The 25,601-nt window shown below is 40.8% G+C and overlaps 1 protein-coding gene across 1 annotated transcript in view; it reads right to left on the bottom strand.

The window, feature by feature from the left end:
* LOC128656879 (histone-lysine N-methyltransferase SMYD3) overlaps positions 1-13,714 on the bottom strand; it is a 619,924-nt gene extending 606,210 nt beyond the window's left edge. The window contains exons 1-2 of the mRNA XM_053711043.1: positions 13,653-13,714; positions 3,085-3,187 (exon numbers count right to left, since the gene is read on the bottom strand). Of these exons, the coding sequence (XP_053567018.1) occupies positions 3,085-3,186 (102 nt within the window). The 5' untranslated portion in view covers position 3,187; positions 13,653-13,714. The remainder of the gene's footprint in view (positions 1-3,084; positions 3,188-13,652) is intronic.
* Between the last annotated feature and the right edge of the window lie 11,887 nt (positions 13,715-25,601).

Here is a 25,601-nt window from a genome sequence, read left to right on the forward strand (position 1 = left end):
CTTAATCTCCTTCTTCACTGTCTTTCAGATTCTGAGGATTTAAGGTAAGAGATCCATAGGTTCCTCTTCAGAGGTAACTGGAGGTGCTGGAAGGGTAGGGGGCGGTCTATTGGCTGGACGGGCAGGAGGGCGAGAGGGGAAGGCTTCTGCAAGTTCTCTCTCAGCTTGTTTTTCCTGAAAGCGAGAACCCAGACTGATGTAGAGTGCTATAAAATCATCCAGGAAAGAGGGAACATCACGATAAGTGAGCTCATCCTTGATGCGTTCATGTAGGCCTCTCCGGAAGGCCGCCTTGAGAGCACTGCTATCCCAACTGGTCTCAAGTGCTAAGGTGCGAAACTCGATGGCGTACTGTGCCACAGATCTATTGCTCTGACGGAGATCCAAGAGAGAGTACTCTGCAGCAGAAGTAAGACCAGAAGTCCCAAATACGGAAGATTAAGGTATTAGCATTGTTCAGGAGTTGAGCACTCTGTTCCAAGAGGGTAGAGACCCAGGCTAGGGCCTTGACTTTCAACAAAGAAATAATAAAGGTAACCTTTGACTGATGAGACTGGAAGGTATGAGGGTCATTGCGGAAATGCATTCTGCACTGGTTGAGAAAACCCCTGCAGTCGGTAGTGCCATCAAACTTGTCAGGCAATGGTATCCGCAGTATACTACCAGAAGCAGGGGAGGAGGTTGTGGTACTAGCAGCAAGGACAGGCTGTGTGGCAACAGGCACAGGATTCTTCTCTGCAACAAGTGAGGAGAGCATAGTAGTAATAGTCTCCAATTTGGAAACCAGACTTTGCAGGTGTGAGCTCCCAGCATCTGTCCCTGAAGAGAGATTGCTCTAGCTACCTCATTTGGGTCCATGCCCAAGTATAATGTAATGCTCGTGGGATATTTCCCTATCAGACCAAACTTGGCCAGTAGTCTTCTTATCCCGGTGTCAAGTGGAAGGATAAGTAAATATCCCAAAACAAGAGAATAGATAAGTAAACTAGGTAACAGTACTCACAGTAGAGGGGCAATCCTTCTCGGCACTACAGAGAATAACTGGGGAGTAGTCAGTCAAGCAGAGTTCGGCAACAATGAGGTATTCCACAGTAACAGCAGTTCAGGGGTTAAAAAGAAGAGTGGTCAGAGGCAAGCAGAGTTCAGAAACAATTAGGCAATCCAGCAACTCAGGGGTTAAACTAGCAGAGTGGTCAGACAGACAGAGTTCAGTAACAATTAGGCAATCCAGCAATTCAGGGTTAAACAGGCAGAGTGGTCAGACAGGCAGCATTCAATAATGATAAAGCAATGCAACAATTCAGTAGAAATAAGCACCAAGGAGCACACACAGTAACACCTATACTTGGGCACTGGAGGTAAGTAATGCAGGTACTTACATACATGCCAAGAGGACTTACAGGTGATCTGACCGGTATTAGAGGGGAAATGGTGTGCGGCGATGACGTCATCGCCGCACACCCACAGGAACCGCCGCGTCCATGGCAATGGCCATAGCAACTGGACGGAGCTGGGGAGCGGCGTGACAGATATAGACATATATCGTATATACAAATATGTAAATTCAAGTAGATTGTAGTAGCCATAGTAGTCCAATAGTTGAATATCAAAATAACAAGAGTATTGCAGTAAGCAGTAATACCTTTTTGTATTGGACTAACACTACATAGTAAAAGACAAGCTTTTGAGATTTCTCTCTTCCTCTGGTTAGAAGCCCAGCATGCTCCAATCATGTGCATAATGAATTTATGTTCATCTACAGGAAGTGGTATGCATCACAACCTCTCCTCACTCACATATCAGTTTTGGAAGAATAAACAAGAATCAGGGGCGGAACTACCATTGGTGCAGCAGGTGCAGTGGCATCAGGGACCAAGTGCTGGAGGGGGCCCATAACTGTCTATACAATAGGAGTGTGCAGAATATGTACAATCCTAAGGCAGGGGAGCCTTTTATTAGTGCAGTTTGCAGGTCTATATATCTATCTATCTATCTATCTATCTATCCTGAAAATCATTATACAGAACAGCATGTATATTATTGCTATTGCTTACTACTGAGTTACCTATGGGGGCCCAAAAAAAAAAAATAGCATCAGGGCCCTCTGTTGATTAGGCCCGCTATTGACAAGAATAACTTTAAAAAATAGAAACTTACTTAAAATGCCACTGACAGAGAACCATACCTATGCAACAGCCTATACTGCCTAATGGAAATCATTCTTGGTGAATACGTCCTATAGAATAGCACATGAACAGGTAAGACTGAAGAGTCTTTTCTAGTCTTAGGTGAGTGTCATGCAGGTCAAAATATCAATAGTAATCTGTAGAAGGGTTATCTTTAAATAAAAGTAAAAAATGATTTGCATTTCAGTCATAATGCTCACTTTCCTTCACACTTTTTTAACTGTAAACTCTCTGCACCCTAAAAAAAAAACATGCATGTGAAATGACACTCATTCGGTTGCAGTTTATAAACCTGAAGTATCAGCTGTGACTTGATTCTCAGTGCAAAGCAAACATGATTTTAGTCACATGCCGTCCTGATAAAATACTTGTGAGGTCTCCTGCAGAGTGACAGGCAGCTTACACTGTAGGTTATTTTAATTATTTTAAACTCACTGTTCAGGAATGACAAAACAGCTTACACAAATTCTTTCTACAAACTATGGAATGGGTATTTTAGAGCAATGAATTATTAATTTAGCCTCCCTAAGTCTTGTAAGATTTATTATATCAAGACAAACATAAACAGCTTTTGGAATTATTAAGGATCTCAGTATTTTCTGCTAAGTATTTCTTTTTTGTATTTAAAAGAAAAGCCAAACACGAAAAGGGTGTAGGGCTACAGTCTAAGAAGGGGACATAGGAATTTATGATGACAGCGTGTGATTTATGATAAGTAATGGCACAGTTATCCCAGCAGCAGGTAGCGACAGATTAATGGATCATCCTCTCCCAATGAGATACAAGAGATAATTTATACCTAAAACTGTAGTTGACACAGCACTTAGGAATGTAAATGGGTGTATGCTGACCACTCCAGGTGTCTGTGATGGAAGAGAGAACAAGTTAATTATCATACCTCTTCACCCTTTGAGATTTCTTTGATTGTTTGAAGGAGAAGGCATTTTCCATCAAATACAATCAAGCAGTTTGGGTCGCAACTGTGGTTTAACAAAGACATGCTGAAACAGAACAAAAATACAAAAAAAACCCATAAGAAGTATTCTTTAGAGACAATTCATATAAAAAGAACTTAAAGTATGAATAGCAATTAACAGCTTGCTGACGCCTTGATGTCCAAAATAATTAAATCACGTAACAACACTTTATTAAACTGCTAAACACTGTAATAAGCTTTTTTTTCTACACCTAAAAGCAATTAATTACAAGTGATACTTGTGATGTGAAAATCTAGGTCCTTTATTTAAAAAAATAAAATGATTTAGAACTTTAAGAAAGAAAGACTAGTGTGTTATAAATATTTATTCTTAATGACTTCTACACCTCTAGTAAAAATTGATCTTTTTTAAAAGCAAAGTTAGCTCATTGGGCTCCATTTATTGAATGTTGAGCGGACATGATTCACTGTCATGAATCACATCTGCTGGACATTGCTGTGCAATGCTGCCCCCTGCTCACTGGCGGCCAATCGGCCACTAAGAGGGACTGTCAATCATCCTGATGGGATCGGGATGATTTACATCCGCCACCTAAAAGTTAAGGAGTGTCTTAACTTTCGTTTCAGGTGATCGGCATCCGCTGCTTGATAAATAGAAACAAATATAAGTAAATGATACATATATAGAAGTGCATTGTAGCCCTTTTGCAGTTAAGTAGATGAAAACTTTAAAAAAACATGTCTATACAATATTCATTTTTAATAAAGTTTTTTAACTATGTGTTTACAATAAATATTTGTCATTCCAATGTTCTGCACATAGCAAAATATGTTCTAAGAATTTTTAAATAGATATTCCCATATACTGTATATCTGTATATGTCTATACCTATACATATATATACAGTATCTCACAAAAGTAAGTACACCCCTAACATTTTTGTAAATATTTTATTATATCTTTTCCTGTGACAACACTGAAGAAATTACACTCTGCTACAATGTACAGACCGTATAACAGTGTAGATTTGCTGTCCCCTCAAGATAACTCAACACACAGCCATTAATGTCTAAACCGTTGGCAACAAAAGTGAGTACACCCCTAAGTGGAAATGTCCAAATTGGGCCCAAAGTGTCAATATTTTGTGTGGCTTACATTATTTTCCAGCACTGCCTTAACCCTCTTGGGCATGGAGTTTACAAGAGCTTCACAGGTTGCCACTGGAGTCCTCTTCCACTTCTCCATGACGACATCACAGAGCTGGTGAATGTTAGAGACCTTGCACTCCCCCACCTTCCATTTGAGGATGCCCCACAGATGCCCAATAGGGTTTAGGTCTTGAGACATGCTTGGCCAGTCCATCACCTTTACCCTCAGCTTCTTTAGCAGTGGTCGTCTTGGAGGAGTGTTTGGGGTTGTTATGTTGGAATATTGCCCTGCAGCCCAGTCTCCGAAGGTACATGTTGGCATTCATGGTTCCCTCGATGAACTGTAGCTCCCCAGTGCCAGCAGCACTCATGTAGGCCCAGACCATGACACTCCCACCACCATGCTTGACTGTAGGCAAGACACACTTGTCTTTGTACTCCTCACCTGGTAGCCGCCACACGCTTGACACAATCTGAACCAAATAAGTTTATCTTGGTCTCATCGGACCACAGGACATGGTTCCAGTTATCCATGTCCTTAGTCTGCTTGTCTTCAGCAAACTGTTTGCGGGCTTTCTTGTGCATCATCTTTAGAAGAGGCTTCCTTCTGGGACGACAGCCATGCAGACCAGTTTGATGCAGTGTGCGGCGTATGGTCTGAGCACTGACAGGCTGACCCCCCACCCCTTCAACCTCTGAAACAATGCTGGCAGCACTCATACGTCTATTTCCCAAAGACAACCTCTGGATATGACACTGAGCACGTGCACTTAACTTCTTTGGTCGACCATGGCGAGGCCTGTTCTAAATGGAACCTATCCTGTGAAACTGCTGTATGGTCTTGCCCACCGTGCTGCAGCTCAGTTTCAGGGTCTTGGCAATCTTCTTAATTCCTAGCCATCTTTATGTAGAGCAACAATTCTTTTTTTCAGATCCTCAGAGAGTTCTTTCCCATGAGGTGCCATGTTGAACTTCCAGTGACCAGTATGAGAGAGTGTGAGAGCGATAACACCAAATTTAACACACCTGCTCCCCATTCACACCTGAGACCTTGTAACACTAACGAGTCACATGACACCGGGGAGGGAAAATGGATATTTGGGCCCAATTTGGACATTTCCACTTAGGGGTGTACTCACTTTTGATGCCAATGGTTTAGACATTAATGGCTGTGTGTTGAGTTATTTTGAGGGGAAACAAATTTACACGGTTATACAGGCTGTACACTCACTACTTTACATTGTAGAAAAGTGTCATTTCTTCAGTGTTGTCACATGAAAAGATATAATAAAATATGTGAGGGTGTACTCACTTTTGTGAGATACTGTATATGTATATATATATATATATATATATATATATATATATATATATATATATATATATATATATAGTAAAAGAAATATGTAGAGCACATGAGAATTTGCAATCGAGTTTGCGTGAGAGTGGGGTGTTTTTTCCACTTTTTTCTCCATTGACTGCTTTGGGGGAATAGATGAATGTGCATGTGATATTCTAAGTTTCGAGTGGGAGCATTAATTAGCACTCACTTGTAATCTGGCCCTATATATTTGCCTTCCTGTTGAGGCCTCCTCCTCCATGAGGGGCTGGAGCAGGAAGTAAAGGACACTGCAGAAATGAAGTTAAAAAAAACATAATTTATGCTTACCTGATAAATTTATTTCTCTTGTAGTGTAGTCAGTCCACGGGTCATCCATTACTTATGGAATATATCTCTTCCTAACAGGAAGCTGCAAGAGGATCACCCAAGCAGAGCTGCTATATAGCTCCTCCCCTCACATGTCATATTCAGTCATTCGACCAAAGCAGACGAGAAAGGAGAAACCATAGGGTGCAGTGGTGACTGGAGTTTAATTAAAATTTAGATCTGCCTTAAAGACAGGGCGGGCCGTGGACTGACTACACTACAAGAGAAATAAATTTATCAGGTAAGCATAAATTATGTTTTCTCTTGTTAAGTGTAGTCAGTCCACGGGTCATCCATTACTTATGGAATACCAATACCAAAGCTAAAGTACACGGATGAAGGGAGGGACAAGGCAGGAACATTAAACAGAAGGAACCACTGCCTGAAGTACCTTTCTCCCAAAAATAGCCTCCGAAGAAGCAAAAGTGTCAAATTTGTAAAATTTTGAAAAGGTGTGAAGCGAAGACCAAGTCGCAGCCTTGCAAATCTGTTCAACAGAGGCCTCATTTTTAAAGGCCCAGGTGGAAGCCACAGCTCTAGTAGAATGAGCTGTAATCCTTTCAGGAGGCTGCTGTCCAGCAGTCTCATAGGCTAAACGTATTATGCTACGAAGCCAAAGAGAGAGAGAGGTAGCCGAAGCCTTTTGACCTCTTCTCTGTCCAGAGTAAACGACAAACAGGGAAGAAGTTTGACGAAAATCTTTAGTTGCCTGCAAATAGAACTTCAGGGCACGCACTACGTCCAGATTATGCAAAAGTCGTTCCTTCTTTGAAGAAGGGTTACGACACAGTGATGGAACAACAATCTCTTGATTGATATTCCTGTTAGTAACTACCTTAGGTAAGAACCCAGGTTTAGTACGCAGAACTACCTTGTCTGAATGAAAAATCAGATAAGGAGAATCACAATGTAAGGCAGATAACTCAGAGACTCTTCGAGCCGAGGAAATAGCCATCAAAAACAAAACCTTCCAGGATAACACCTTGATATCAATGGAATGAAGGGGTTCAAATGGAACGCCTTGAAGAACATTAAGAACTAAGTTTAAGCTCCACGGCGGAGCAACAGTCTTAAACACAGGCTTAATCCTAGTTAAAGCCTGACAAAAAGCCTGAACGTCTGGAACTTCAGCCAGACGTTTGTGTAGAAGAATAGACAGAGCAGAAATCTGTCCCTTTAACGAACTAGCAGATAAGCCCTTTTCTAAACCCTCTTGTAGAAAGGACAATATCCTAGGAATCCTAACCTTACTCCATGAGTAACTCTTGGATTCGCACCAATATAAATATTTACGCCATATCTTATGGTAAATTTTTCTGGTAACAGGCTTCCTAGCCTGTATTAAGGTATCAATAACCGACTCCGAGAAGCCACGCTTTGATAGAATCAAGCGTTCAATCTCCATGCAGTCAGCCTCAGAGAAATTAGATTTGGATGGTTGAAAGGACCCTGAATTAGAAGGTCCTGTCTCAGAGGCAGAGACCACGGTGGACAGGACAACATGTCCACTAGGTCTGCATACCAGGTCCTGCGTGGCCACGCAGGCGCTATCAGAATCACCAAAGCTCTCTCCTGTTTGATCTTGGCAATCAAACGAGGAAGCATCGGGAATGGTGGAAACACATAAGCCATGTTGAAGACCCAAGGGGCTGTTAGAGCATCTATCAGCATCGCTCCCGGGTCCCTGGACCTGGATCCGTAACAAGGAAGCTTGGCGTTCTGACGAGACGCCATGAGATCCAGATCTGGTTTGCCCCAACGATGAATCAGTTGAGCAAAGACCTCCGGATGAAGTTCCCACTCCCCCGGATGAAAAGTCTGGCGACTTAGAAAATCCGCCTCCCAGTTCTCCACGCCTGGGATGTAAATCGCTGACAGGTGGCAAGAGTGAGACTCTGCCCAGCGAATTATCTTTGAGACTTCCAACATCGCTAGGGAACTTCTGGTTCCCCCTTGATGGTTGATGTAAGCCACAGTCGTGATGTTGTCCGACTGAAATCTGATGAACCTCAGAGTTGCTAACTGAGGCCAAGCTAGGAGAGCATTGAATATTGCTCTTAATTCCAGAATATTTATTGGGAGGAGTTTCTCCTCCTGAGTCCATAATCCCTGAGCTTTCAGGGAGTTCCAGACTGCGCCCCAGCCTAGAAGGCTGGCGTCTGTTGTTACAATCGTCCAATCTGGCCTGCGAAAGGTCATCCCCTTGGACAGATGTGGCCGAGAAAGCCACCATAGAAGAGAATCTCTGGTCTCTTGATCCAGATTTAGTAGGGGGGACAAATCTGAGTAATCCCTGTTCCACTGACTTAGCATGCACAACTGCAGCGGTCTGAGATGCAGGCGCGCAAATGGTACTATGTCCATTGCCGCTACCATTAAGCCGATTACTTCCATGCACTGAGCTACTGACGGGTGTGGAATGGAATGAAGGACACGGCAAGCATTTAGAAGTTTTAATAACCTGGCCTCTGTCAGGTAAATTGTCATCTCTACAGAATCTATAAGAGTCCCTAGAAAGGGAACTCTTGTAAGTGGTAATAGAGAACTCTTTTCCACGTTCACCTTCCACCCATGCGACCTCAGAAATGCCAGAACTATCTCTGTATGAGACTTGGCAGTTTGAAAACTTGACGCTTGTATCAGAATGTCGTCTAGGTACGGAGTCACCGCTATGCCTCGCGGTCTTAGTACCGCCAGAAGTGAGCCCAGAACTTTTGTAAAGATTCTTGGAGCCGTAGCTAATCCGAAGGGAAGAGCTACAAACTGGTAATGCCTGTCTAGGAAAGCAAATCTTAGGTACCGATAATGATCCTTGTGAATCGGTATGTGAAGGTAGGCATCCTTTAAGTCCACTGTGGTCATGTACTGACCCTCTTGGATCATGGGAAGGATGGTTCGAATAGTTTCCATTTTGAATGATGGAACTCTTAGAAATTTGTTTAGGATTTTTAAGTCCAAGATTGGTCTGAAGGTTCCCTCTTTCTTGGGAACCACAAATAGATTTGAATAGAATCCCTGCCCGTGTTCCGTCCGCGGAACTGGGTGGATCACCCCCATTAGTAAGAGGTCTTGTACACAGCGTAGAAACGCCTCTTTCTTTATTTGGTTTGCTGATAACCTTGAAAGATGAAATCTCCCTCGTGGAGGAGAAGTTTTGAAGTCCAGGAGATATCCCTGAGATATGATCTCCAATGCCCAGGGATCCTAGACATCTCTTCCCAAGCCTGGGCGAAGAGAGAAAGTCTGCCCCCCACTAGATCCGTTTCCGGATAGGGGGCCCTCTCTTCATGCTGTCTTGGGGGCAGCAGCAGGTTTCTTGGCCTGCTTGCCCTTGTTCCAGGACTGGTTAACTTTCCAGCCCTGCCTGTAACGAGCAACAGCTCCTTCCTGTTTTGGAGCGGAGGAAGTTGATGCTGCTCCTGCCTTGAAGTTACGAAAGGCACGAAAATTAGACTGTTTGGCCTTTGATTTGGCCCTGTCCTGAGGTAGAGCATGGCCCTTACCTCCCGTAATGTCAGCTATAATTTCTTTCAAGCCGGGCCCGAATAAGGTCTGCCCTTTGAAAGGAATATTAAGCAATTTAGATTTAGAAGTCACGTCAGCTGACCAGGATTTAAGCCATAGCGCTCTGCGCGCTTGGATGGCGAATCCGGAGTTCTTAGCCGTAAGTTTGGTTAAATGCATCAGAAACAAATGCGTTAGCTAGCTTAAGTGCTTTAAGCTTGTTCATAATTTCATCCAATGGAGCTGTGCGAATGGCCTCTTCCAGAGACTCAAACCAGAATGCCGCCACAGCAGTGACAGGCGCAATGCATGCAAGGGGCTGTAAGATAAAACCTTGTTGAACACACATTTTCTTAAGGTAACCCTCTAATTTCTTATCCATTGGATCTGAAAAAGCACAACTATCCTCCACCGGGATAGTGGTACGCTTAGCTAAAGTAGAAACTGCTCCCTCCACCTTAGGGACTGTCTGCCATAAGTCTCGTGTGGTGGCGTCTATAGGAAACATTTTCCTAAATATGGGAGGAGGTGAAAAAGGCACACCAGGTCTATCCCACTCCTTGCTAATAATCTCTGTAAGCCTTTTAGGTATAGGAAACACGTCAGTACACAACGGTACCGCATAGTATCTATCCAACCTACATAATTTTTCTGGAATTGCAACCGTGTTACAATCATTCAGAGCCGCTAACACCTCCCCTAGCAATATGCGGAGGTTCTCAAGCTTAAATTTAAAATTAGAAATCTCTGAATCCAGTCTCCCTGGATCAGATCCGTCACCCACAGAATGAAGCTCTCCGTCTTCACGTTCTGCAAACTGTGACGCAGTATCTGACATGGCTCTCACCTCATCCGCGCGCTCTGTCCTTAACCCAGAGCTATCGCGCTTGCCTCTTAATTCTGGCAATTTAGATAATACTTCTGTCATAACAGTAGCCATGTCTTGCAAAGTGATTTGTAAGGGCCTTCCTGATGTACTTGGCGCCACAAAATCACGCACCTCCTGAGCGGGAGGCGAAGGTACTGACACGTGAGGAGAGTTAGTCGGCATAACTTCCCCCTCGTTGTCTGGTGATAATTTCTTTACATGTAAAGATTGACTTTTATTTAAAGTAGCATCAATGCAATTAGTACACAAATTTCTATTGGGCTCCACATTGGCCTTTAAACATAGAGCAATGAGACTAGCAAGCTTGGAAATACTTTTCTAAATAAATTTACAAGCAATATAAAAAAAACGCTACTGTGCCTTTAAGAAGCACAAAAAGCTGTCACAGTTGAAATAACAATGAACCAAAATAGTTATAGCAACCAATTTTTCACAGTAAATGTATTAAGTTAGCAAAGGATTGCACCCACCAGCAAATGGATGATTAACCCCTTAATACCCAAAAACGGATAACAATTTAATAATTAACGTTTTTCTCACAGTCAAAACACACTGTCACAGGTCTGCTGTGACTGATTACCTCCCTCAAAATGAATTTTAAAGACCCCTGAGCTCTCTAGAGACGATCTGGATCATGGAGGATGAAGTAGACAGATTGTGACTGAATTTTTACTGCGCAAAAAAGCGCTAAAATAGGCCCCTCCCACTCATATTACAACAGTGGGGAAGCTCAGAAAACTGTTTCTATGCAGAAAACAAAGATGGCCATGTGGTAAAAATCATGCCCCAATAAGTTTTATCACCAAGTACCTCACAAAAAACGATTAACATGCCAGTAAACGTTTTAAACATACATTTGAAAAGTTATGAATTGTTATTAATAAGCCTGCTACCAGTCGCAGTTAAGGCTCATACATTATTTCAGTATTAACAGTATTTTCAGAGTCAATTCCATTCCTTAGAAAAATACATTCAGTGTACACACACTCATCAGCCTAATACCAGTCGCTATCACTGCATTTAAGGCTGAACTTACTTTACATTGGTATCAGCAGTATTTTCTCAGTCAATTCCATTCCTCAGAAAAATAATTACTGCACATACCTCATTTGCAGGGGGGCCCTGCATGCTATTCCCCTTCTCTGAAGTTACCTCACTCCTCAGATGAGAACAGCCAGTGGATCTTAGTTACGTCTGCTAAGATCATAGAAAACGCAGGCAGATTCTTCTTCTAATGCTGCCTGAGAATAAACAGCACACTCCGGTGCAATTAAAAATAACAAACTTTTGATTGTAGAAATAAACTAAGTTAAAAAACACCACAGACCTCTCACAGCGACCTATCTTTAGTTAGGCTGCAAGAGAATGACTGAATATGACATGTGAGGGGAGGAGCTATATAGCAGCTCTGCTTGGGTGATCCTCTTGCAGCTTCCTGTTAGGAAGAGATATATTCCATAAGTAATGGATGACCCGTGGACTGACTACACTTAACAAGAGAAAAAGGATTTAAAGGTAAAATCCTTTTGATATGATGAATAATACACATTTAGTCAGATTACAAGTTTGGCGTTATGGCAGGCTCGGTAATAACTTGCAAGTTATTTCCACCGCTCAGCTTTAATAGCGCTGCTTTTACAGGTTTTCCAAAAACCTGCATTTGCGGGTAATATGGTTGCGTTGAGCTCCATACCGCACACAAATACAAGCGCTGCTTTGAGCTGGTTTTACGTGCTTGTGCATGATTTCCCCATAGACATCAATGGGGAGAGCCGGCTAAAAAAAAGCCTAACACCTGCAATAAAGGAGCGTAAAGATCCGCAACGCAGCCCCATTGATTCCTATGGGGAAATAAAAGTTATGTTTACACCTAACACCCTAAAATAAACCCTGAGTCTAAACAACCCTAATCTGCCGCCCCCGACATCGCCACCACCTACCTACACTTATTAACCCCTAATTTGCTGCCCCCAATGTCGACGCTACCTAAATTACACTTATTAATCCCTAATCTGCCGCCCCCAATGTTGCCCCAAACCAACATAAATTTATTAACCCCTAATTTGCCGCCCCCAACGTCGCTGCCGCCACTATACTAAAGTTATTAACCCCTATACCTCTGGCCTTCCACATCGCTAACACTAAATAAATATATTAACCCCTAAATCTAACCCTAAGTCTATCCCTAACCTTAATATAATTATTGACGTAAGGGGAATTGCGGTAAGCTCGAGTCGCAGAATAAAAGTGAGCGGTACACCTGTACCTGCCAGACTCGTAATACCAGCGGGCGTTAAAAAGCAGCGTTGAGACCTCTCAGCGCTGCTTTTTAAGGCTAACGCAAGACTCGTAATCTAGCCAAATATGTGTAGTTCCTATTACAAAATATAAAATTTTTGCATTTTTTTAAAAAAAAACATAACTGCACTAGGCAGTTTTTGGGGGCTAAAGTTGGCGGTGTGGGGAAAAAAACAGCATTGAAAAGTGCCTTTACATTGTTGTCTATAGGAACTGTGTGTTTCCTGTAAATATATAGATATTTGCTATTATGCTTATATAGATAATATATATATTTATGTGTTCATTGGAGCATATGGAAGCATGCTCTTGTGAGCGCAACGCTTCTATGAATGCAAACACGAGGTCGCATTCACATTCGCATTGCACCTAACTTGTAATACCAGCACACATTTGTGTGCACTGGTATTACTCAGTGGAGAGCAAATATCGCTTTAGTGAAAGCAATATTTTGCGCTTCACTTGTAATCTAGCCCAGAGTGAAGTTATTTTTAACTTAATCAAAGGCAATAAAGTTAAAGTTCTAAATTGTTTATTTAAAAAAAAAAAAAAAAAAACTTTAGGTATTCTAACGTATGCAAGTCAGTCATTATTATGCAGTGGATTTATTTTTTAATGGTTATTGTTTCATTACAATTTAGATTTAATAGAAAATGTCATTTTTCTGTCTATATATTTTCAGTTTTAGCCATTTAAAGAAAGACATTTAATATAGGTTCTCTCACATCAACTCCAGTTCTTTTAGATCAGTAGGATATCTACTTTAACGAAAAAGCCATCAATCCCGGACCTACATAAATAATTTCTTAATCAGTCAAAAATGAATTTTTAAAAAAACACGTTTCATGTGAATTTGTTGGGGGGGTTTTCACCACCATTTCCATGTAATTTAACAGTGGAAGTGGTTTTTCCTTGTGATAAATCCAGTTAGCTTCCAAAAGATCTTACAACTTATTCTGAAAGGAGTAGTGTGTGCATTACCTGGGATATATGCCAACAGCAACGTCCAGGAGTTCTCCATTACTGATAGTAAAACTGTTACAGGTCACCTGTATAAACAAGGAAAGTAAATACTGGATTAGTACTCAGTTTTGAACTAGAGGTAAGAAAAAATAATAATGTTCAATAGCCAAAATTCTGTTGCATTTCACAGATTGCTCTAGAAGTAAATAAAATACCAGCACCACCAAATATAGTTCCAATTATCACTTCTTCCAGTGCTTACATTTAGTATACTAATAATTAGTTTAAACAAATACAATATGTACAGCACCAATAAGGATAATTAAATACAGTAGAATTGCATAATTAGGTATGCAAAGCTACAACACTTACTTTGAATTTCAAATAAACAGTGGATTTTTTTCTGACCATTTTTTTCACCATTTACCAGCCCCCTGTATCATGTGACAGCCATCAGCCAATCACAAATTAGTATATATATATATATATATATATATATATATATATATATATATATATATATATATATATATATATATATATATATATATATTCACTCGTTTGACTTGGATCTGAGAACACTGCTGTTCGGCAGCTTACAGATTATATTTGTCTTGATGAAGGCCCAACTGAGGGCCGAAACGTCGACCATGTTTTATTGATTCTACTAAGTAAAGAAACTATTCATCTTCTGAACAAACCCTGAGAGTGCCCTTTTTCTATATGGATATCTATATATATATATATATACACATATACACACCGTGAACTTGTGCACATGCTCAGTAGGAATTGGTGCCTCAGAAAGTGCTCATATAAAAAGACTCTGCAACATTTGGTAATGGAAGTAAATTGGGAAGTCTCTTAAAAGTGCATGCTCTTTCTGAATCATAAATGTTTCATTTTGACTTCAGTGTCCTTTTAATTATTTAAAGTGAAATTTAAGTAAAAAAATAAACTTAAGATAGAGCATACCTAGGGAAGCAGCAATTCACTACTGGGAGATTGCTACCAGTGATTGGTGGCTACACAAATATGCCTCTTGTCATTGGTTTATCAGATGTGTTAAGCTAGGTCCCAGTAGTGCATTGCTACTCTGAAGCTGACTTTGCAGGGGGTTGAGTTTACTTTCCAGTTGGGTCCAAAATTGCTTTTAATTTTACAAGCAAAAAAAAATGGATTTGGCAATGGAATGCTCTTTCCACACAGTTTAAACATTTAAAAAATTGACACAGTTTGTAATTGGTTTAATTTACAACAAATTCATTTTTGTTTTTTGATTTGTTAAATAAGTATAAAGTCTGTAAATGTATTGCAAAGACTAAAAAAATGTAAATGGGAAAAAAAAAAGAGAGGTATTTTAGCAAGCTAGTTAAAGAGTAGAATACAAGAAACCTTAATGTGCAATGCAGTTTGAGAGAAATATCTTTAGGACTTTTATAAGTTTCTTTCTTTCAAGTATTAGAAGAAAAGTGCCTATAAAAGTCTCACTATATATAGTCTCACTTTACATGTTTGCTTTGAAAGTACCAAGAACATCAGTAAATTCGTCTTCATTCTTGAAAAATGTATAGACACAATGGTCTTAAAGGGACACTAAATCCAAATTTTTATATTTCACGATTCAGATAGAGCATGCAATTTTACGCTACTTTCTAATTTTCTCCTATTGTCAATTTTTCTTCGTTCTCTTGCTACCTTTATTTAAAAAGCAGTAATTTAAAGCTTAGGAGCTAGCCCATTTTAAGTTCAGCACCCTGGTTAGCGCTTACTGATTGGTGACTACATTTAGTCACCAACAAGCAAGCATAAACCAGGTTCTGAACCAAAAATGGGCCAGCTCCTATGCTTTACATTCCTGCTTTTTAAATGAAGATAGCAAGAGAACGAAAAAAATGTATAATAGGAGTAAATTAGAAAGTTGCTTAAAATTGCACTCGCTATCTGACCCATTAAAGTACAAATTACGGTTTAGTATCCCTTTAAAGTAGAAAATTCCAAGCAACTAATCAGCAAATAGAAAAATTTAACTGTTGCTTTAGAAATACCAAACAATCTTTATTATGCCACTGCTAAACGAGAGATTTAACCCCTTAATAACCAGCAATGTACCCTGTAGCAAGCCTTCCGGAGTGAGGGAGGGTCTAATAGTGTGGCAAGCCCCGTGCTTTTATAGCCACACAATTCCTTAATGACTAGCAAAGTACAGGGTACGTTGCAGTCGTTAAGGGGTTAAAGGTGTCTTTATGCATTATTATTATATTTTCATGCTTTACATAAGGCTTGGTTTGAGGTTTAAAGGGAAGGACTGCTGCTGCTGCTGATTGGATCACCATCCATTTCTGTTCAGGACCACCAGTTCTCTGTAATGGTGAAACGCTAGGATTTACCAGTGCTACAAATAAAAGTAGGAATTTAAGTTACATTTAGCCACCAATCAGCTAGTACTACCCAGGTACTGAACCAAAAATGGGCCAGCTCCTAAGCTTATATTCCTGCTTTTCAAATAAAGATACCAAGTGAACAAAGAAAAATTGATAATAGGAGTAAATGAGAAAGTTGCTTAAAATTGCATGCTCTATCTGAATCACGGAAAAAGAAATTGGGTTTCATATCTCCCCCCCCAATTTACAAATAAGAAGTAATTTTAGAAAAAATAAATTGGTATGGATTACTGAACCTCTGGGTATAGTCCCCTATTGAGAGTATATTAATTTAATTTCGTATTTCTTTTTCAGAATTAGAAAAGTAGGTCACTCTCTACTAGTCAACAGTATAAAGAAAAATATATTGAAAGTTGCCTGACTGCAATTAATGTGTAAGATATTATGCAAAGAAGCTTTATTGTTTGCACTGCATGCTACAAAGTGTATTTGTTAATGACAAATATATTATGTATATTAAAAACGACTACATTTATTAAGTGTAAAAACATCATTTTTGCATCATTCTGCCGAGGGAACAAGGAAAAGTAGGAGAAACATCAGGGTATAAAGGTGCCAAAAGAAATAATATAAAAAGGCAGCTGCCCAACAAACAAAAAAATAAAAATAAGGTGGGGTCGTGGACTCTCCCTACCAGGAAGGAAAGGAATTTATCTGGTAAGCATAAATTATGATTTCCTTCCATAAGGCAGGGAGAGTCCACAACTTCATTCCTTACTGTTGGAAAAACTATACCCAAGCTCCAGAGGACACTGAAGGAATAACGGGAGGGAACAAAAAGGAGGCAGACCCTATTCTGAGGGCACCACAGCCTGCAAAACATTTCTCCCAAAGCAAACACATCAAACTTGTAAAATTTAGAAAAAGTGTGTAAGGAGGACCAGGTAGCCGCCTTACAAATCTGATCCATAGAGGCTTTGTTCTTAAAAGCCCAGGAGGAATGAGCAGTTATCATCTGTCGCTCCCGCTGTCTCATAAGCTAAGCGGATGACACTCCTCAAACAGAAAGATAGGGAAGTCGTAGTAGCCTTCTGCCCCTTACGCTTCCCCATATAGATGACAAACAAGGAGGAAGATTGTCTAAATTCTGAAGATAGAACTTCAAGGCACGAACCACATCTATTTTGTGAAGCAAACATTCCTTCGCTGAAGAAGGATTAGGACACAAAGAAGGAACAACAATTTCTTGATTAATGTTACGATCCGACACCACCTTAGGGAGGAACTTTAATTTAGTATGTTTAACCACCTTATCAGCATGGAAAACAAGATGGGGGGGTCACATTGCAAATCAGAAATCTCAGAAACTCTGCGTGCAGAGGCAATAGCCACCACATGAGAGAGAAGCAGTAATGGAGGAAAAAAGATATGAGTCTTAAACTCCATGGTACTGATAGGGCATCTATCAGTTCTGCCTGAGGATCCCTTGACCTCGACCCACACACAGATACTAGAGTGGGTGGAGACTCACTGTCAGCGATCCACATTCCGGGTGTGGACAACTGGGAAGCGGACTTCCTCAGCAGGCAATTCTTTCACCCAGGGGAATGGTCTTTCCACCCGAGGTGTTTGCAGAGATATGCAGCGAGTGGGGGATACCGGAGATAGATCTCATGGCTTGGTATTGAGGTGGGATGCCATGAGATCTATCTCCGGTATCCCCCACTCGCTGCATATCTCTGCAAACACCTCGGGTGGAAAGACCATTCCCCTGGGTGAAAGAATTGCCTGCTGAGGAAGTCCGCTTCCCAGTTGTCCACACCCGGAATGTGGATCGCTGACAGTGAGTCTCCACCCACTCTAGTATCTGAGATACTTCTCTCATCGCCAGGGGACTTCTCTTTCCCCCCTGATGTTTGATGTAGGCAACCAAGGTTATATTGTCTGATTGGAATCTGATAAACTGGGACGAACCCAGAAGGGGCCAAGCCTGCATGGCATTGAAGATTGCTCGGAGTTCCAATATATTAATCGAAAGGGAGGACGACTCCTGAGTCCACAGCCCTTGTGCCTTTTTGGCACCCCCAAATCTCCCAGGACAGTATCAAGAACATGTTCCTTGGGACAGATGATCTGGACAGAGCCACCAAGAGAGCGAGTTTCTCGACAGGTTGTCCAGCACAATCTGTTGAGACAGATCTGAATGGTCGCTGTTCCATTGTCTCAGCATGCATAGCTGTAAGGGTCTAAGATAGAATCTGTCAAAGGGAATGATGTCCATACAGGACACCATGAGTCCGATCACCTCCATACACTGGGCCACTGAGGGTCTCAAGAAGGCCTGGAAGGCAAGACATGCAGAAGTTAGCTTGCAATGTCTCTGATCTGTGATAAATATTCTCATGGATATGGAGTCTATTATTGTCCCCAGGAAATTCACTCTTGTACTTGGAGTAAGAGAACTCTTTTCCAAGTTTGTCTTCCATCCATGTGATTGAAGAAGACTAAGAAGGGACTTAGACGAAAAGATGGTGCCTGTACCAAGATATCGTCCAGGTAAGGTGCTACTACAATATCTTGTGTTCTGGCAACGGCTAGAATAGCCCCCAGAACCTTTAAAAATATACTTGGAGCAGTAGCTAGGCCAAATGGAAGAGCTATGAACTGGAAGTGCTGGTCCAGAAAAGCAAATTCGAGGAACTAAAAATGTTCCCTGTGTATCGGAATGTGAAGGTATGCATCCTTCAGGTCTATGGTGATCATAAACTGTCCTTCCTAAACCAGAGGAAGGATTAACCGTATTGTTTCCATCTTGAAAGAAGGAAGGAATGCTCAGAAACTTGTTTAGGCACTTTAAATCCACAATTGGACGAAAATGTCCCTCCTTTTTTGGAACCACGAAAATGTTTGAATAAAACCCCAAACCTCTTTCTGCTGTAGGTACCGGGACAGTTACTCCTAGAGAGGAGAGATCCCATACGTGACCTAAAAAGGCAGTCCTCTTTTCTGGTCTTGTAGACAGTCTGGAGAGTAGGAATCTGCCCCTGGGCGGATGAGATTTGATCCCCCTACACCATCGCCACCTATAATAACTACATTAACCCCTAATCTGAGCCCCCTACCCCGCCGCCACCTATTTTAACTACATTAACCCCTAATGTGAGCCCCCTACCCCGCCGCCACCTATATTATACGTACTACCCCCTAATCTGACCCCATTAATCCGTCGCCACCTATATTAAATTTATTAACCCCTAATCTGACCCCCTTACACCGCCGGTCTTCAGTTCCAGAGAGGACGGTCTTCAGACTTTTCCGCCTGGAACAGGACCTTCTCCGCCGGTCTTCAGGACAGGTAAGGACCACTTGGGAGTTAGACTTAGGTTTTTTTAAGGGGGGATCAGGTGGGTTTTAGAGTAGGGGTGTGTGGGTGGTGGGTTGTAATGGGGGAGGTTGTTTTTTTTACAGGTAAAAGAGCTGATTACTTTGGGGCAATGCCCCGCAAAAGGCCCTTTTAAGGGCTGGTAATAGAGCTGATTACTTTTTTAATTTAGTTTAGGGTAGGGAAATTTTATTATTTTGGGGGGCTTTGTTATTTTATTAGGGGGCTTAGATTAGGTGTAATTAGCTTAAAATTCTTGTAATCTTTTATTTTTTGTAATTTAGTGTTTGTTTTTGTAATATAGATTAGTGTATTTAATTGTATTTTAGTTTAGATAATTGTAGTTTATTTAATTCATTTATTGATAGGGTAGTGTTAGGTGTAATGGTAACTTAGGTTAGGATTTATTTTACAGGTAATTTGGTAATTATTTTAACTAGGTACCTATTAAATAGTTATTAACTATTTAATAGCTATTGTACCTAGTTAAAATAAATACCAAGTTACCTGTAAAATAAATATAAACCCTAAAATAGCTACAATGTAATTATTAATTATATTGTAGCTATCTTAGGGTTTATTTTATAGGTAAGTATTTAGATTTAAATAGGAATAATTTAGTTAATATTATTAATATTATTTAGATTTATTTTAATAATAATTAAGTTAGGGGGTGTTAGGGTTAGACTTAGGTTTAGTGGTTAATATATTTAATATAGGTGGCAGCGGTGTAGGGGGATTAGATTAGGGGTAAATAATTTTAATATAGGTGGCGGCGGTGTAGGGGGATTAGATTAGGGGTTAATAAATTTAATATAGGTGGCGGCGGTGTAGGGGGCTCACATTAGGGGTTAATAAATTTAATATAGGTGGCGGCGGTGTAAGGGGGTCAGATTAGGGGGTAGTACATATAATATAGGTGGCGGCGGGGTAGGGGGCTCACATTAGGGGTTAATGTAGTTAAAATAGGTGGCGGCGGGGTAGGGGGCTTAGATAAGGGGTTAATGTAGTTATAGGTGGCGGCGGTGTAGGGGGATCATATTAGGGGGTAATATAGTTAATGTAGGTGGCGGCGGGGTAGGGGGCTCACATTAGGGGGTAATAATTTTAATGTTGCTGGCGGCGGTGTAGGGGGATCACATTAGGGGGTTAGACATTTAATGTAGCTGGCGGCAGTGTAGGGGGGTCAGATGAGGGGGTAAGACATTTAATGTAGCTGGTGGCGGGGTCCGGGAGCAGCGGTTTAGGGGTTAATATATTTATTGTTAGGAGTGAGAGGGGGGATTGCGGAGAGAGGGGTATACGTGTTGGGTTATTTTTGGGAGGTGTGTTAGACAGTAATGGAAGATTTAAGACTTTAGTTAGTTTTTTTATGTGACGGCAGTTTCTAAAGTGCCGTAAGTCACTGGAGACTCCAGAAATTTGTATTTACGATTATTTCTGGACATCGCTAGTTTGTCCGACTTATGGCACTTTAGCAACTGCCGGCGCCGTATATGTGATAGCTCGCTGTGCGAGCTGAAAGTACGGGCGGCGCAGGTTTCCACACTTGTGCCGAAACCTGCGCCGTATATCGGATCGCGCCCTACATGTCTAAAATGTATCTAATGATCTACACTCTTACAACATGAGTTATCCCACTAATCTTTAAACATGCTAAGATGACATGTACTGACTAAGTGCACTGTCATCTTAGTATCCTATACTGCTTGAAAGCTCCAGAAATATCTAGAAACTTAATAAATTATTCCCAAAACTTGCCTATTCCTTATTAACTTGACAAGAATTGAAGCACACTCTAAAGAATCAACTATTGCAACATTGTTCTCTAACTGGACTCCCCCTCATCCACCTTCCAACCATATAATCCCTTCATTAATATGCTCTTGACCTTATTTTACTTGCCAATAACAGACTCATATACATATACAGTATAATGTAAACTCTTGCAAAAGCTTCTTGTCCACTACAGGCTACAATACCTCTATACGAGACCGCAAGGACAGGACCGGCTCAATATATTGTGCTGTCTGGGTCCAAGAATGAAATGATGCCCCCCAGGAGTAACATTACTTACTAGCATATCAACCTACTAGCTTGGCCGCTGGAGGAGATGCACTTATCCCACCTTGAATGTCGCCCCTGACCGGTTCTGTGTCTTTGTGCATTATGAGGTTATGCTACTAGGATCCTGCGACTTCCACCACGGAGACACAGAAGTGGTCTGGGTCTGACAGTGATTGACTCAGTCACTGAAGTGCTGCTCCTTGTCAAGTGCTGCCTGGGTTCATTGAACCCACTTGGTCTCATGGTTGAGCGGCAGGGATCGATCTGAATTCTAGGAAGTTTGGAGTTTGAGACGTATGCTTCTGAATCAACCCAAAGTGCCCGGCTCGCCAGAAATTGAAGTTAAGAAGCCGCGGTCGTAAGATACAATCTGGATGATTGACGCCCCCTGCTAGCAGATTGCCTACGAATGTGCAGGGGGCGGCATTGCACAAGCATTTTACCAGAAATGCTTGTACAATGTTAAATGCCGATAGTGACTGCTGTCGGCATTTAGCGAGGTCGAGCGGACATGATTCACTACAGTGAATCATGTCTGCTCGCCCTTTATTAAATCTACACTGTAGTGTATATTGCTGGTTTCTTGCGTGATGTTTTTATCATTTTTAATCTTACAAGTGCTTGTCTAACTTTGTGCTTGCCTTTTAATTAATTGCATTCACTTAAGTCGCAGTTGCGCTGTCTGTTATATGCTGTATCTTAATTATAAACGTTTAAAGGGACACTCAAGTCAAAAATAAACTTTCATGATTCAGATAGAACATGCAATTTTAAGCAACTTTCTGATTTACACCTATCATCAATTTTTCTTTGTTCTATTGGTATCTTTATTTAAAAAAGCTGGAAAGTAAGCTCAGGAGCCGGCCCATATTTTGTTTAGCACCTGGGTAGCGCTTGCTGATTGGATGGCTACATTAAGACACCAATCAGTAAGGGCTACCCAGGTGCTGATTTAAAAATTGGCCGGCTTCTAAGCTTATATTTTAGCTTTTTAAAATAAAGATACCAAGAGAACAAAGAAATTATTGATACTAGGAGTACATTAGAAGGTTGCTTAAAATTGCATGCTCTGTCTGAATCATGAAAGTTTAATTTTGACTACACTATCCCTTTACTTTTGAATTTAGTGTCCCTTTTCATGTCTCTTTAAAGTTCAAATTTTTTAATGCAATATTAGGCTACTTTTCACTCGGTGTGTAAAACCACTTTTCATACTTACTTGGAATATTACCAGCTCTACATTCCAGTGTTTATGTCTATAGGTTGTACAATAACCACATTTTTTTCTAATATAATACCAGAGGAATTTTAGTTATACTTTTGTCTTAGTGGTGAATTTGAATATGGATGTTGCTAGTTATTTAGGGCTAGATTATGAGTGGAGTGTAAATTTGCGAGTGCTTCTTTATCTGCACTCTTTTTTTACCATTGCGCGCCCAGTTGCACACGTGTTACAGGTCGTAAGTAAAACTTTTGCACTCTCACGGTCGCATCTTTGTGCAGAAAAAAAAACTTTGCGAAGTTGAAATGCAAAATTGTATTCCCCGACAGACTTTAAAGGAGCCTCATTTTGAACAAAAACAATAGCCGCCAAATCGCGCAAACACGAGTGCAGGATTGCAGTGAGATATACAGTATCTCACAAAAGTTTGTACACCCCTCGAATTTGTGTAAATATTTTATTATATCCTTTCATGTGACAACACTGAAGAAATGACACTTTGCTACAATGTAAAGTAGTGAGTGTACACCTGTTTAAGAGTGCAAATTTGCTGTCCCATCAAAATAACTCAACACACAGCCATTGGCAACAAAAGTGAGTACACTCACAGTGCAAATGTCCAAATTGGGCCCAATTAGCCTTTTTCCCTCCCCAGTGTCATGTGACTCATTAGTGTTACCAGGTTTCAGGTGTGAATGGGGAGCAGGTGTTATTTTGATGTTATCGCTCTCACACTCTCTCATACTGGTCACTAGAAGTTCAACATGGCACCTCATGGCAAAGAACTCTCTGAGGATCTGGAAAAAAAAAATGTTGCTCTACATAAAAGATGGCCTAGGCTATAAGAAGATTGCCAAGACTTTGAAACTGAGCTGCAGCTCGGTGGGCAAGACCATACAGTGGTTTCACAGGACAGGTTCCACTCAGAACAGGCCTCGCCATGGTTGACAAAAGAAGTTGGGTGCACGTTCTCAGCGTCATATCCAGAGGTTGTCTTTGGGAAATAGACGTATGAGTGCTGCCAGCATTGCTGCAGAGGTTGAAGGGGTCGGGGTCAGCCTGTCAGTGCTCAGACCATACACCGCACACTGCATCAAATTGGTTTGCATGGCTGTCGTCCCCAAAGGAACCCTTTTCTAAAGATGATGCACAAGAAAGCCCACAAACAGTTTGCTGAAGACAAGCAGACTAAGGAAATGTATTACTGGAACAGATAAACTTATTTGACTCAGAAGGTGTCGAGCGTGTGTGGTGACAACCAGGTGAGGAGTACAAAGACAAGTGTGTCTTGCCTACAGTCAAGCATGGTGGTGGGAGTGTCATGGTCTGGGCCTGCATGAGTGCTGCCGGCACTGGGGAGCTACAGTTCATTGAGGGAACCATGAATGCCAACATGTACTGTGACATACTGAAGCAGAGCATGATCCCCTCCCTTCGGAGATTGAACCACAGAGCAGTAATTCCAACATGATAACGACCCCAAACACAACTCCAAGACGACCACTGCCTTGCTAAAGAAGCTGAGGGTAAAGGTGATGGACTGGTCAAGCATGTCTCCAGACCTAAACCTTATTGAGCATCTCTGGGGCATCCTCAAACAGAAGGTGGGGGAGCGCAAGGTCTCTAACATCCACCAGCTCTGTGATGTCGTCATGGAGGAGTGGAAGAGGACTCCAGTGGCAACCTGTGAAGCTCTGGTGAACCCCATGCCCAAGAGGGTTAAGGCAATGCTGGAAAATAATGGTAGCCACACAAAATATTGACACTTTGGGCCCAATTTGGACATTTCCACTTAGGGGTGTACTCACTTTTGTTGCCAACAGTTTAGACATTAATGGCTGTGTATTGAGTTATTTTAAGGGGACAGCAAAGTAACACTGTTATACAGGCTGTACACTCACTACTTTACATTGTAGCAAAGTGTCATTTCTTCAGTGTTGTCACATGAAAAGATATAATAAAATATTTACAAAAATGTGAGAGGTGTACTCACTTTTGTGAGATACTGTATGTATGTATTTCTATACATATGTATAGCTGTATTTATAGTTGTATATATGTCTGTAAATATATATGTACACATATAAATACATTTATACATATGTATAGAAATACATGCATATATATATGTACATACATATATTTATACATGTGTTCCTAAGGATCCCTATGTAAAAGCACTTTTGGCCCGTTTTGTTTCTAATACCTGACATCTAATATCTTTGAGCCCTTATAACTTTTTATTGCAATATTTTTTTGGAATAATTTTTATTAGTTAGTGTTATTATGAGTATAACTGTACTTTTAAATGTATTTTTGATGTGTTTTGTGTCAACAGTTAACCAGAGCTCTGAAGTTGCGGTAATCATTCTAGTGTAAATTGCGATTGAGCTCACGTGTTTGCATTTACTTTCAACTGGTAATATGGTCAGAATTTAACTTGCGCACAAACGGCCACAAAAATCTGATAACGCTTTTGCTCCACTCATGATCTAGCCCTTAGTTTTTGAAAGAATAAGACCAATGTAATATATAATTGCTTATTAAAACAAATGAGAGCGCCTTATATATATTAACCTTAAAATAAAAAATAATATATAACAGTCCCTGTTTGTTTAAGGCTGCTGTCTTACCTACAAAAAATATTATAGAAAAACACCAAAATAATGGCAGCGCCAATCTCAGGGATTCGTTGAAATATAAAGTTTTCTTTACAAAATTAAAATGTCACAATATACACACATAAAAACAATAATAAAAACGAATAAGCAGTTTGTCACAATACTAAATTGACAAATCAATAGAAAAGCAATAGATTGTAGAGAAACAGTTAAACTGCTTGTCTGGCCAGGTACGTTTAATCATCACAAACGTACCTGGCCAGACAAGCAGTTTAACTGTTTCTCTACAAT

Source organism: Bombina bombina, chromosome 4 (assembly GCF_027579735.1).
Source record: "Bombina bombina isolate aBomBom1 chromosome 4, aBomBom1.pri, whole genome shotgun sequence".
In the NCBI taxonomy this organism is placed as follows: domain Eukaryota; kingdom Metazoa; phylum Chordata; class Amphibia; order Anura; family Bombinatoridae; genus Bombina; species Bombina bombina.